This window comes from Macaca mulatta, chromosome 2 (assembly GCF_049350105.2).
Source record: "Macaca mulatta isolate MMU2019108-1 chromosome 2, T2T-MMU8v2.0, whole genome shotgun sequence".
In the NCBI taxonomy this organism is placed as follows: domain Eukaryota; kingdom Metazoa; phylum Chordata; class Mammalia; order Primates; family Cercopithecidae; genus Macaca; species Macaca mulatta.
This window is the reverse complement of record NC_133407.1, coordinates 105262411-105276582: the sequence shown is the minus strand read 5'-3', so window position 1 is coordinate 105276582 and position 14172 is coordinate 105262411. Positions and strand designations below refer to the sequence as shown.

Below are 14172 nucleotides of genomic sequence, written 5' to 3'. Positions count from 1 at the left end.
ACAGAGTCTTGCAGCGGTATCATCTCGGCTCACTGCAAGCTCCGCCTCCCGGGTTCACGCCATTCTCCTGCCTCAGCCTCCTGAGTAGCTGGGACTATAGGCGCCCGCCACCACGCCCGGCTAATTTTTTGTATTTTTAGTAGAGATGGAGTTTCACTGTGTTAGCCAGGATGGTCTTGATCTCCTGACCTTGTGATCCACCCACCTCAGCCTCCCAAAGTGCTGGGATTACAGGCGTGAGCCATCGCGCCCAGCCTAACTTTGGTAATATATTTCTAAAACCAGTGTACACAATGTACGATCATTTCAACATATAATTGGTAAATACTATTTATTTTTTTATTTATTTGAGATGAAGTCTTGCTCTCCCACCCAGGCTGGAGTGCAGTGGTGCGATCTAGGCTTTCTGCAACCTCTGCCTTCTGGGTTCAAGTGATTCTCCTGCCTCAGCCTCCTAAGTTCCTGGAACTTCAGACATGTACCACCATGCCCGCCTAATTTTTGTATTTTTTGTAGAGATAGGATTTCACCATGTTGGCCAGGCTGGTCTCAAACTCCTGACCTCAAGTGATCTGCCCGCCTCGGCCTCCCAAAGTGTTGGGTTTACAGTCGTGAGCCACTGCACCTGGCCGGTAAAAACTATTATTGAGATACTGTTTATTATTTTTTGGTATGAAGTCTTCAGAATACTGTGTGTATTTCACATCTGTAGCACATCCCAGTTCAGACAAGCCACTTTTTGAGTTCTGAGTAGCCCTGTGTGGCACATCGCTCCCACATTGAACACTGTAGGTCTGTGGAGTAACCATGGATAGATAGGTGGTTGAGGTGAAGGTGGAGGGCAAGACTTTGAGAGGCAGTTTGGTCCAGCATTTAGAAGAGTGGGCATGGGGCGTATGTTGAATGATGAGGAGTGCTGGAAGGAAGTGCTGGGGCCCAGATTCTGTTGGTGATTCTGTTGTAATTGCCATGTCCCCTTTATTTTTCATCAGGACCTCCCCCTTCCTGTGCCTGAATCAGTGGGAGTCCTTAAACATGGACACCAGGTGGTCTTCCTTATTCTTTGGTGGCCTTATTAGTTTTGCAGTTTCTTTCCCTCCCTCCCTCCCTCCCTCCCTCCCTCCCTCCCTCCCTCCCTCCCTTCCTTCCTTCCTTCCTTCCTTCCTTCCTTCCTTTCTTCCTTCCTTTCTCCTTTCTTCTTTCTTTCTCTGTCACTCAGGCTGGGTGCAGTGATGTGATCACGGCTCACTGTGCCTTGACTTCCGGGCTCAAGGGATCCTCCTGCCTCAGCCTCTCTAGTAGCTGGGACCACAAGCATGTGCCACCATGCCTGGCTAAGTTTTTCATTTTAGTTTTGTAGTTTCTTGCAAGTTGCTCCTTAAATTTTCTCTTGGTCACTCTGCTTTCTGTTTTTTAACTCCTCTGTCTTCTAAGTTATGTGGATCCATTTTCCTCTAATTGTGCTACGGTATGAGCCCACCTAGTTGTTCACAGAGTGTTTCATTTTTAAAATGGGGAGCGCTGTATATATGGGCTCATCTGTTTGTGTTAAGTGGTAGTAGAGTTTGGATGTAACTTTAAAAAAAAGTTTATTTATTTATTTATTTATTTTTTAAAGCTGAGCACAGTGACTCATACCTGTAATCCCAGCACTCTGGGAGGCTGAGGTGGGAGGATTGGTTGAATCCAGGAGTTCAAGACCAACTGGGGCAACAAAGTGAGACCTTGTGTATGCAAAAAATCAAAAAAGTCAACCGAATGTAGTGGTGCAACTATGGTCCCCACTACTCTGGAGGCTGAGGGAGGAGGAAGATCCCTTGAGCCCAATAGATGAAGGCTACAGTGAGCCATGATTGTGCCACTGTGCTCCAGCCTGGGTATAGAGTGAGACCTTGTTTCAAAAAAAAAAAAAAAAAAAAAAAAAGGACAGGATTGAAAGCACTTTGTTAGTTGTCAGCAATTTTGGATCTTGATGGTTTGCTAGTAATGCACACATTTTTTTTTTCGTATTTAGTGGAATTTTAAAAGGAGAAAGCAAAACCTCCAGAACAACTTAGTATTTTTTAACAGATAGGCTTTTGCATGTTTATTATTTGTTTTTTATGCACGAGTATTCTTATGATCTGACAGAAATGTACATTTTTAAGATCAGTGTGCTTATTGTAAAGATACCTTTTACAATAGGGTGAATTGATGACACTAGGATTCATCTAGGATGTTTCTTTTTTTTTTTTTTTTTAAATACTTATCGAACAGAAAATAAGAATGTTTCTTTTTTTTTTTTTTTTTTGGAGTTGGGGTCTTGCTGTCTTGCCCAGGCTGGAGTGCAGTGGTGCAACACAGTTCACTGCAGCCTTGAACTCCTGGGCTCCAGCTATCCTGCCTCAGTGTCCTGAGTAGCTGGGACTACAGGTATGCATCACCATGCCTGGCTAATTAAAAAAAAATTTTTAGTGGAGATGAGGTCTTGCTATATTGCTCAGGCTTGTGTTAAAACTGTTACTGAAACACCAGGGGTTTGGTCTAGGTCCTGCTGTTTTCCACACAGAAAACCAATCACTGAGATGACACCTATTGCCAGGGAAGAAGGCTTTAATCAGGTGCTGCTGCCAAGGAGATGGGAGCTCAGTCTCAAAAACCAATCTCCTTGACTGACTAAAATTAGGGGTTCATATAACAGGAAAGAAACATAGCAATGTGTGTGAGAAAACAGACCTTTGGAGGTGAAAGGAAGCAATCATGATGAATCAGGGGCCTGGCGCCTCATGTCTGGGTATGGTGATCTGGTGAGCTTCAGTTCCTTGATACTTTTTGAGAGGTTTGGGGGGGGTCCTTTCCTGAGGAAGCAGTTCAAATAAAACAGATGTAAGTTTCAAGCTTTAAGACTAGAAGGGTCAATTTCTATGTTTATATATATGTTTATATATATAAAACTGTGGCACTGGTCCCCAACTTTTTTTTTGACACCAGGGACTGGTTTTGTGGAAGACAGTTTTTTCATGGGGTGGGGATTGTTTCGGGATGAAACTGTTCCACCTCAGATCATCAGGCATTAGATTCTCATAAGGAGTGGGCAGCCTGGATCCCTCCCATGCGCAGTTCACAATAGCGTTTGCACGTCTGTGAGAATCTAATGCTGCTACTGATCTGACAGGAGGCAAGCTCAAGAAGTAATGCTTGCTTGCTGACTGTTCACCTGCTGCTGTCTGGCCTGGTTCCTAACAGGCCATGGACCTGGACTGGTCCACGGCCCAGGAATTGGGGACCCCTGGCTCAAGTGATCCTCCTGCCTTGGCCTCCTAAAGTGTTGGGATTACAGGCATGAGCCACTGCCATTGACCAGGAATTGCTTTTTTTTTTTTGAGACAGAGTCTTGCTCTGTTGCCCAGACTGGGGTGCAGTGGCACAATCTTGGCTCACTGCAAGCTCTGCCTCCCGGGTTCACGCCATTCTCCTGCTTCAGCCTCCTGAGGAGCGGGACTGCATGTGCCTGCCACCATGCCAGGCTAATTTTTTTATTTTTAGTAGAGACAGGGTTTCACCATGTTAGCCAGGATGGTCTCAATCTCCTGACCTTGTGATCTGCCCGCCTTGGCCTCCCAAAGTGCTGGAATTACAGGCATGAACCACCACACCTGGCCAGACCAGGAATATATATATATATTTTTATTATACTTTAAGTTCTAGGGTACATGTGCATAATGTGCAGGTTTGTTACATATGTATACTTGTGCCATGTTGGTGTGCTGCACCCATCAACTCGTCAGCACCCATCAACTCGTCATTTACATCAGGTATAACTCCCAATGCAATCCCTCCCCCCTCCCCCCTCCCCGTGATAGGCCCCGGTGTGTGATGTTCCCCTTCCCAAGTCCAAGTGATCTCATCGTTCAGTTCCCACCTATGAGTGAGAACATGCGGTGTTTGGTTTTCTGTTCTTGCGATAGTTTGCTAAGAATGATGGTTTCCAGTTGCATCCATGTCCCTACAAAGGACACAAACCCATCCTTTTTTATGGCTGCATAGTATTCCATGGTGTATATGTGCCACATTTTCTTAATCCAGTCTGTCACTGATGGACATTTGGGTTGATTCCAAGTCTTTGCTATTGTGAATAGTGCTGCAATAACCATACGTGTGCATGTGTCTTTATAGCAGCATGATTTATAATCCTTTGGGTATATCCCCAGGAATGGGATGGCTGGGTCATATGGTACATCTAGTTCTAGATCCTTGAGGAATCGCCATACTGTTTTCCATAATGGTTGAACTAGTTTACAATCCCACCAACAGTGTAAAAGTGTTCCTGTTTCTCCACATCCTCTCCAGCACCTGTTGTTTCCTGACTTTTTAATGACTGCCATTCTAACTGGTGTGAGATGGTATCTCATTGTGGTTTTGATTTGCATTTCTCTGATGGGCAGTGATGATGAGCATTTTTTCATGTGTCTGTTGGCTGTATGAATGTCCTCTTTTGAGAACTGTCTGTTCATATCCTTTGCCCACTTTTTGATGGGGTTGTTTGTTTTTTTTCTTGTAAATTTGTTTGAGTTCTTTGTAGGTTCTGGATATTAGCCCTTTGTCTGATGAGTAGATTGCAAAAATTTTCTCCCATTCTGTAGGTTGCCTTTTCACTCTGATGGTAGTTTCTTTTGCTGTGCAGAAGCTCTTTAGTTTAATGAGATCCCATTTGTCAATTTTGGCTTTTGCTGCCGTTGCTTTTGGTGTTTTAGACATGAAGTCCTTGCCCATGCCTATGTCCTGAATGGTATTACCTAGGTTTTCTTCTAGGGTTTTTATGGTATTAGGTCTAACATTTAAGTCTCTAATCCATCTTGAATTAATTTTCGTATAAGGAGTAAGGAAAGGATCCAGTTTCAGCTTTCTACTTATGGCTAGCCAATTTTCCCAGCACCATTTATTAAATAGGGAATCCTTTCCCCAGTTCTTGTTTTTCTCAGGTTTATCAAAGATCAGATGGCTGTAGATGTGTGGTATTATTTCTGAGGACTCTGTTCTGTTCCATTGGTCTATATCTCTGTTTTGGTACCAGTACCATGCTGTTTTGGTTACTGTAGCCTTGTAGTATAGTTTGAAGTCAGGTAGCGTGATGCCTCCAGCTTTGTTCTTTTGACTTAGGATTGTCTTGGAGATGCGGGCTATTTTTTGGTTCCATATGAACTTTAAAGTAGTTTTTTCCAATTCTGTGAAGAAAGTCATTGGTAGCTTGATGGGGATGGCATTGAATCTATAAATTACCTTGGGCAGTATGGCCATTTTCACGATATTGATTCTTCCTATCCATGAGCATGGTATGTTCTTCCATTTGTTTATGTCCTCTTTTATTTCACTGAGCAGTGGTTTGTAGTTCTCCTTGAAGAGGTCCTTGACATCCCTTGTAAGTTGGATTCCTAGGTATTTTATTCTCTTTGAAGCAATTGTGAATGGAAGTTCATTCATGAAATGGCTCTCTGTTTGTCTGTTACTGGTGTATAAGAATGCTTGTGATTTTTGCACATTAATTTTGTATCCTGAGACTTTGCTGAAGTTTCTTATCAGCTTAAGGAGATTTTGGGCTGAGACAATGGGGTTTTCTAAATAAACAATCATGTCATCTGCAAACAGGGACAATTTGACTTCTTCTTTTCCTAACTGAATACCCTTTATTTCTTTCTCTTGCCTGATTGCCCTAGCCAGAACTTCCAACACTATGTTGAATAGGAGTGGTGAGAGAGGGCATCCCTGTCTTGTGCCAGTTTTCAAAGAGAATTTTTCCAGATTTTGCCCATTCAGTATGATATTGGCTGTGGGTTTGTCATAAATAGCTCTTATGATTTTGAGATACGTTCCATCAATACCGAATTTATTGCAAGTTTTTAGCATGAAGGGCTGTTGAATTTTGTCAAAGGCCTTTTCTGCATCTGTTGAGATAATCATGTGGTTCTTGTCTTTGGTTCTGTTTATATGCTGGATTACGTTTATTGATTTGCGTATGTTGAACCAGCCTTGCATCCCAGGGATGAAGCCTACTTGATCATGGTGGATAAGCTTTTTGATGTGCTGCTGGATCTGGTTTGCCAGTATTTTATTGAGGATTTTTGCGTCGATGTTCATCAGGGATATTGGTCTAAAATTCTCTTTTTTTGTTGTGTCTCTGCCAGGCTTTGGTATCAGGATGATGTTGGCCTCATGAAATGAGTTAGGGAGGATTCCCTCTTTTTGTATTGATTGGAATAGTTTCAGAAGGAATGGTACCAGCTCCTCCTTGTACCTCTGGAAGAATTCAGCTGTGAATCCATCTGGTCCTGGACTTTTTCTCGTTGGTAGGCTATTAATTATTGCCTCAATTTCAGAGCCTGCTATTGGTCTATTCAGGGATTCAGCTTCTTCCTGGTTTAGTCTTGGGAGAGTGTAAGTGTCCAGGAAATTATCCATTTCTTCTAGATTTTCTAGTTTATTTGCGTAGAGGTGTTTATAGTATTCTCTGATGGTAGTTTGTATTTCTGTGGGGTCGGTGGTGATATCCCCTTTATCATTTTTTATTGCGTCTATTTGATTCTTCTCTCTTTTCTTCTTTATTAGTCTTGCTAGCGGTCCATCAATTTTGTTGATCTTTTCAAAAAACCAACTCCTGGATTCATTGATTTTTTGGAGAGTTTTTTGTGTCTCTATCTCCTTCAGTTCTGCTCTGATCTTAGTTATTTCTTGCCTTCTGCTAGCTTTTGACTGTGTTTGCTCTTGCTTCTCTAGTTCTTTTAATTGTGATGTTAGAGTGTCAATTTTAGATCTTTCCAGCTTTCTCTTGTGGGCATTTAGTGCTATAAATTTCCCTCTACACACTGCTTTAATTGTGTCCCAGAGATTCTGGTATGTTGTATCTTTGTTCTCATTGGTGTCAAAGAACATCTTTATTTCTGCCTTCATTTCGTTATGTACCCAGTAGTCATTCAGGAGCAGGTTATTCAGTTTCCATGTAGTTGAGCAGTTTTGATTGAGTTTCTTAGTCCTGAGTTCTAGTTTGATTGCACTGTGGTCTGAGAGACAGTTTGTTATAATTTCTGTTCTTGTACATTTGCCGAGGAGTGCTTTACTTCCAATTATGTGGTCAATTTTGGAATAAGTGCGATGTGGTGCTGAGAAGAATGTATATTCTGTTGATTTGGGGTGGAGAGTTCTGTAGATGTCTATTAGGTCTGCTTGCTGCAGAGATGAGTTCAATTCCTGGATATCCTTGTTAACTTTCTGTCTCATAGATCTGTCTAATGTTGACAGTGGGGTGTTGAAGTCTCCCATTATTATTGTATGGGAGTCTAAGTCTCTTTGTAAGTCTCTAAGGACTTGCTTTATGAATCTGGGTGCTCCTGTATTGGGTGCATATATATTTAGGATAGTTAGCTCTTCCTGTTGAATTGATCCCTTTACCATTATGTAATGGCCTTCTATGTCTCTTTTGATCTTTGATGGTTTAAAGTCTGTTTTATCAGAGACTAGTATTGCAACCCCTGCTTTTTTTTGTTTTCCATTGGCTTGGTAGATCTTCCTCCATCCCTTTATTTTGAGCCTATGTGTGTCTCTGCATGTGAGATGGGTCTCCTGAATACAGCAGACTGATGGGTCTTGACTCTTTATCCAGTTTCCAGTCTGTGTCTTTTAATTGGAGCATTTAGTCCATTTACATTTAAGGTTAATATTGTTATGTGTGAACTTGATCCTGCCATTATGATATTAACTGGTTATTTTGCTTGTTAGTTGATGCAGTTTCTTCCTAGCCTCGATGGTTTTTACATTTTGGCATGTTTTTGCAATGGCTGGTACCGGTTGTTCCTTTCCATGTTTAGTGCTTCCTTCAGGGCCTCTTGTAAGGCAGGCCTGGTGGTGACAAAATCTCTAAGCATTTGCTTGTCTGTAAAGGATTTTATTTCTCCTTCACTTATGAAACTTAGTTTGGCTGGATATGACATTCTGGGTTTAAAATTCTTTTCTTTAAGAATGCTGAATATTGGCCCCCACTCTCTTCTGGCTTGTAGAGTTTCTGCCAAGAGATCTGCTGTTAGTCTGATGGGCTTCCCTTTGTGTGTAACCCGACCTTTCTCTCTGGCTGCCCTTAAGATTTTTTCCTTCATTTCAACTTTGGTGAATCTGGCAATTATGTGTCTTGGAGTTGCTCGTCTCGAGGAGTATCTTTGTGGCGTTCTCTGTATTTCCTGAATTTGAATGTTGGGCAGCCCTACTAGGTTGGGGAAGTTCTCCTGGATGATATCCTGAAGAGTATTTTCCAACTTGGTTCCATTTTCCCCCTCACTTTCAGGCACCCCAATCAGACGTAGATTTGGTCTTTTTACATAATCCCATACTTCTTGGAGGCTTTGTTCATTCCTTTTTCTTCTTTTTTCTTTAGATTTCTCTTCTCGCTTCATTTCATTCATTTGATCCTCAATCGCTGATACTCTTTCTTCCAGTTGATCGAGTCGGTTACTGAAGCTTGTGCATTTGTCATGTATTTCTCATGTCATGGTTTTCATCTCTGCCCGTTCGTTTATGGCCTTCTCTGCATTAATTATTCTGGTTATCAATTCTTCCACTCTTTTTTCAAGATTTTTAGTTTCTTTGCGCTGGGTTCGTAATTCCTTCTTTAGCTCTGAGAAGTTTGATGGACTGAAGCCTTCTTTTCTCATCTCGTCAAAGTCATTCTCCGTGCAGCTTTGATCCGTTGCTGGCGATGAGCTGCGTTCCTTTGGAGGGGGCGATGCACTCTTATTTTTTGAATTTCCAGCTTTTCTGCCCTGCTTTTTCCCTATCTTTGTGGTTTTGTCTGCCTCTGGTCTTTGATGATGGTGATGTACTGATGGGGTTTTGGTGTGGCTGTCCTTCCTCTTTGTTAGTTTTCCTTCTAACAATCAGGACCCTCAGCTGTAGGTCTGTTGGAGATTGCTTGAGGTCCACTCCAGACCCTGTTTGCCTGGGTGTCAGCAGCAGAGGCTGCAGAAGATAGAATACTGGTGAACAACGAGTGTACCTGTCTGATTCTTGCTTTGGAAGCTTCCTCTCAGGGGTGTACTCCACCGTGTGAAGTGTGGGGTGTCCAGACCAGGAATATTTTTAAAAGTAGATTGTAGAATCCTGAGAGTTCTTTTAAAAATTAAAAAAAAAAATACAACTTCACTGTAGAAACTTGGACAATAGGGAAAAATGAATAGAAGAAAAAAGGGCAATTGTCCTATCACCTAAAGATAATCATTGCTTAACCGGGCACAGTGGCTCACACCTGTAATCCCAGCACTGTGGGAGGCCAAGGCAGGTGCATCACTTGAGGTCAGGAGTTCATGACCAGCCTGACCAACATGGTGAAACCCCATCTCTACTAAAAGTACAAAAATTGGCTGGGCATGGTGGTGTGTACCTGTAATCCCAGCTACTTGGGAGGCTGAGGCAGAGAATTGCTTGAACCCGGGAGGCAGAGGTTGCAGTGAGCCGAGATTGCACCACTGTACTCCAGCCTGGATGACAGAGTAAGACTCCTTCAAAAAAAAAAAAAAAAAAAAAAAGAAGATAATCATTGCTCATGTCTTGGTTTGTTTCCTTCTAGTTTCTGAGTTTGTTCTTTAATGGTTTAGTCGTGGTATAATTTTGTTTTTTTGCCCTTCTCAATTAACATTATAACACTCATTCCTCTATGTATTAAAATTAAGTATACATTTTAATGTTGACAATATTTTGTCAGTTGATAATACAACTTAGTTAACTATTGTATTATTGAGTAGGTAGGTTATGTTTACTTAGGAGAAATTTTTTCCCTTTAAAATTATTTTTTCTTTCTTGGCTATGAAAGTAGTGTGTATTAGTATAGCCAATAGAAAATGAGAGGGCCGGGCGTGGTGGCTCAAGCCTGTAATCCCAGCACTTTGGGAGGCCGAGATGGGTGGATCACGAGGTCAGGAGATCGAGACCATCCTGGCTAACACGGTGAAACCCCATCTCTACTAAAAAATACAAAAAACTAGCCGGGCGAGGTGGCGGGCGCCTGTAGTCCCAGCTACTCGGGAGGCTGAGGCAGGAGAATGGCGTGAACCCGGGAGGCGGAGCTTGCAGTGAGCCGAGATCCGGCCACTGCACTCCAGCCTGGGCAACAGAGCGAGACTCCGTCTCAAAAAAAAAAAAAAAAAAGAGTGAAAATGAGAGAAAAGTAGAATTAAAAAACACCAGCAGTTTCACTAATAACAGTAGCTATGTTGGTGAATATCTTCTGGTCATTTTTCTATAAATAATTCTTTTGCAAATTTATATTTACAGAGACATGCAAAAGAGTATTACACAAGTTTTAAAAAATTTATTTATTTATTTATTTAGAAATGGAGTCTTGCTCTGTCACCCAGGCTGGAGTGCAGTGGCACCATCTCAGCACACAGCAACTTCTGCCTCTGAGTTCAAGCAATTTTCCTGCCTTAGTCTCCAAGTAGCTTGAATTTCAGGCTACTGAACGGCGTGTGCCGTCATACCCAACTGATTTTTGTATTTTTAGTAGAGACGGGGTTTCACCATGTTGGTCAGGCTGCTCTTGAACTCCTGACTTCAAGTCATCCGCCCACTTCTGTCTCCCAAAGTGCCGGGATTGTTAGAGGTGTGAGTCACCGTGCATGGCCAAAAAAGTTTATTTTTAAGGTAGTGTTTTTCTGTGTGACTAGCCTTCATAATCATGATTTCTAATATCTGTATCGAATTCCACCAAATAAATGTCACCATTTTCTTATCCACTTACCAATTGTATATTTAGGTTTTTCTCAGTGGTTGTAAGAGTTTTAGGTATTTCTTTTTAGAGTGAATGCTCTGTGTTTTTATAGGTCCGTCTCACCCATGAAATTAAACACAAGAATATTGTAACTTTTCATGAATGGTATGAAACCAGCAATCACCTCTGGCTAGTGGTGGAACTCTGCACAGGTAAGAAAGAGTATGTAAAAAGTGCTATGAATATAGTATTGAAAAAAAACATGCTGTAAGTTTTGTTACTTTTGATGTTATTTACTATGTTAACTTGAAAATCTATTGCTCTGTGGATATTAGGGAAGGGTGAAGAGCAAAGATGTTTGGGAAAAAGAATTATGTAAATTCAATTCTGGGTTGGGTTTACTTTGGTGTATTATTACATTACATACATAAAAATTTAGAAATGTTTTAAAGTGGTGATTAATTTATCAAAAATATTTTCCCAAGGAATAAAAACGAACATTTTAAGTTGACTAACTATTAATTAGCTAATACATTTATAAAGTATCTTTTTGTTTTTGTGAAAAGCATACTGTACCTCCTAAAATTTTAAGCAATGTGAAAAAGTACAAAGATGAACCAACAAATAATTAGAGATAACAAATTATAGCCATTCCTTCATACAGCTTTCTAGGACTATATACAGGGAGAAAGGTGACTAAATACATATTATCTGGGCTTTTAGTTTCAAAATTTTAAGAGTTTAACAGGGAAAAAATGTAATAACCACTACTAAGTACTACTATTAACTACTATGAAGTACTACTGTTAGTGTACTTCTGTTTATACATTGAGTAACAATAAAGGATAATTGAATATTGATATAATTATTACTAGCTTTGTGAATCTAACTTATCATATTGACACAGAATTTACAAAACTTAAGTAATTTGGATTAATAACTTACTTGATTTTATTTTTCTGAATCAATAGGACAGAATTATGGTTGAATTACTTCCATAGATGTACACATTGACAAAGTTATCAAGAGATAGTCCTAGAATTAGTTTTTTGCTTCAGCTGACCAGATGTAGTATCCTAACTGTAAAACATGCCTACGTCTGTAACGGCCCCTCACCCACCAAAACAAAATAAAACCCCAAATACCTCTTCCCTTCATCATAGTAATTCATACTCAACTTTCCAATGCCAGCAGAGACTTTACGTTTTCTGAATTTGGCTGTTGTATTAATTTTCCATTTGTGTAGGTATATAGTAGGTATGTATATTAATATTTATGGGGAACATGACATAGTTGGTACAGGCATGCAGTGTGTAATAAGCACATCAGGGTAAATGGGGTGTCCATTTCCTCAAGCATTTATCCTTTGTGTTACAATCCAATTATATTCTTTTAGTTATTTTAAAATGTACAGTTCAATTATTATTGACTTTAGCTACCTGTTGTATTATCAAGTACTAGTTCTTATTCATTCTTACTATTTATTTTTACCCATTAACCATCCCCACTCCCCGCCACCTCCCCACTACTCTTCCCAACCTTTGGTAGCCATTCTTCTGTTCTCTATCTCCATGATTTCAATTGTTTTAATTTTCAGCTCCCACAAATGAGTGAGGACATGCAATGTTTGTCTTTCTGTGTCTGGCTTATTTTACTTAACATAATGACCTACAGTTCCAACCATGTTGTTGCAGATGACAAAATCTCTCTTTTATGGCTGAATAGTACTCCCTTGTATATATGTACCATATTTTCTTTATCCATTCATCTGTTGATGGATTGGCTGTTGTAATCTTGACCCTTAAAAAAAAAATTTGTTTCTGGCACTTAGATGGTAGAGGAGTAACTGGGACCTTGGAAGAATATAGCAATGGGATTCTCAATGTGCCTGACTTTGGCCTTTTATTTCATTAATGGCACATGCTAAGGGTTGTGATTATCTGTTAAGGAAAGGCATAGTCTTTTTTGCCATGCAGTACTTTGCAGAATGTGACTTGACAGCACAACAGTAAACGAGAGTATAATATGATTTAAGTGCACAGTTTTGGGGTATTTACCATTAGTATTTGCAGCTGTTAGGGTTATTATCCTTTCATCTTACCTGCTTGCCTCTCACCATTCATCCAGAGGGAGCAGGCACTTTCCTGAATCTGTCTCTGGTGCTTGGGCATAGACTTCTGTTGCAGCGCTTGGGCCACTGTATTCACTCACATGTGTGTTCCTCGACCAGACTGTCAGGGTTTACTGTCTTGATCATTTTTCAATGTTCGTATCTGTCAGCATGGAACGTCTCGGGTACTCTGTGATGGTAGGGGGTCAAAATGGGTGATTTTAATCAACTTCTTGCAGGTGGTTCCTTAAAAACAGTTATTGCTCAAGATGAAAACCTCCCAGAAGATGTTGTGAGAGAATTTGGGATTCACCTGGTTACTGGATTACATCATCTTCATAAACTTGGCATTCTCTTTTGTGACATTTCTCCTGGGAAGGTAATTCATGAAAGTTTTTTATTTTCTAACTGCTTCTGTCTCAATTTAGAGTGCTTTCGCAAAGATGTTTTTATTTTTAGATAACATTTTGGTATAGAACATCTTGAAATTTTAGTTAATCTTTTTTTAAAATAAAAGGACGCAGGGCACAGGTGGCTCATGCCTGTAATCCCAACACTTTGGGAGGCCGAGGCGGGCAGATCACTTGAGGTCAGAAGTTCGAGACCAGCCTGGCCAACATAGCGAAACCTCATCTCTTCTAAAAACACAAAAGGCTGGGCGTGGTGTCTCTTGCCTGTAATCCCAGCACATTGGGAGGCTGAGGTGGGTGGATCACGAGGTCAAGAGATCGAGACTATCCTGGCCAAGATGGTGAAACCCCATCTCAACTAAAAAAAAAAACAAAAAACAAAAAAAACAAAAATTAGCTGGGCGTGATGGCACACTCCTGTAGTCCCAACTATTTGAGAGGCTGAGGCAGGAGAATTGCTTGAACCCGGGAGGTGCAGGTTGCAGTGAGCTGAGGTCACACCACTGCATTCCAGCCTGGGATTCCAGCGAGATTCCATTTCAGAAAAAAAAAAGAAATAATGAGAGGAAATATATGGTACTGTATTTTAGCTACCTGTATAAGTTGCTTTTTGAATGTGAAGTCTCCTTTTCAGAGCTCTTTGAGTAATCACTTAATTCTACTAACCTACATTGTAAATGTTGAACCCAATATGTCTGTAAGATAAGGCCCTCTTAGCTCTTAAGTCATCGTACACATTTATGAACCATTGTTTTAGTTGATAGTGGCATTCTTGGCTATATATGTATGATTCCTGATATTATGGATCAAATATTTTCTTTTTGGTAAAATTAATTATCCACAACTAAATGTCCAGTATAGTAGAGTCATGAAACCTACTTGGTTTCTGAGTTGCAATCAACACTAACACTTAGAAGCTGTGTGAA

At 40.6% G+C, this 14172-nt stretch overlaps 1 protein-coding gene across 10 annotated transcripts in view; it reads left to right on the top strand.

Annotated features, from left to right (window-relative positions):
- Positions 1 to 14172, top strand: part of ULK4 (unc-51 like kinase 4) — a 706344-nt gene that overhangs the window by 18547 nt on the left and 673625 nt on the right. For all 10 annotated transcript variants that reach the window (XR_013413811.1, XR_001443048.3, XM_077992220.1 and 7 more), the window contains 2 exons: positions 10839 to 10938; positions 13076 to 13215. Coding sequence is in view for 8 of the 10 variants with exons in the window: in XM_077992220.1 (XP_077848346.1) it covers positions 10839 to 10938; positions 13076 to 13215 (240 nt within the window). In the remaining 2 variants the exon portion in view is untranslated. The remainder of the gene's footprint in view (positions 1 to 10838; positions 10939 to 13075; positions 13216 to 14172) is intronic.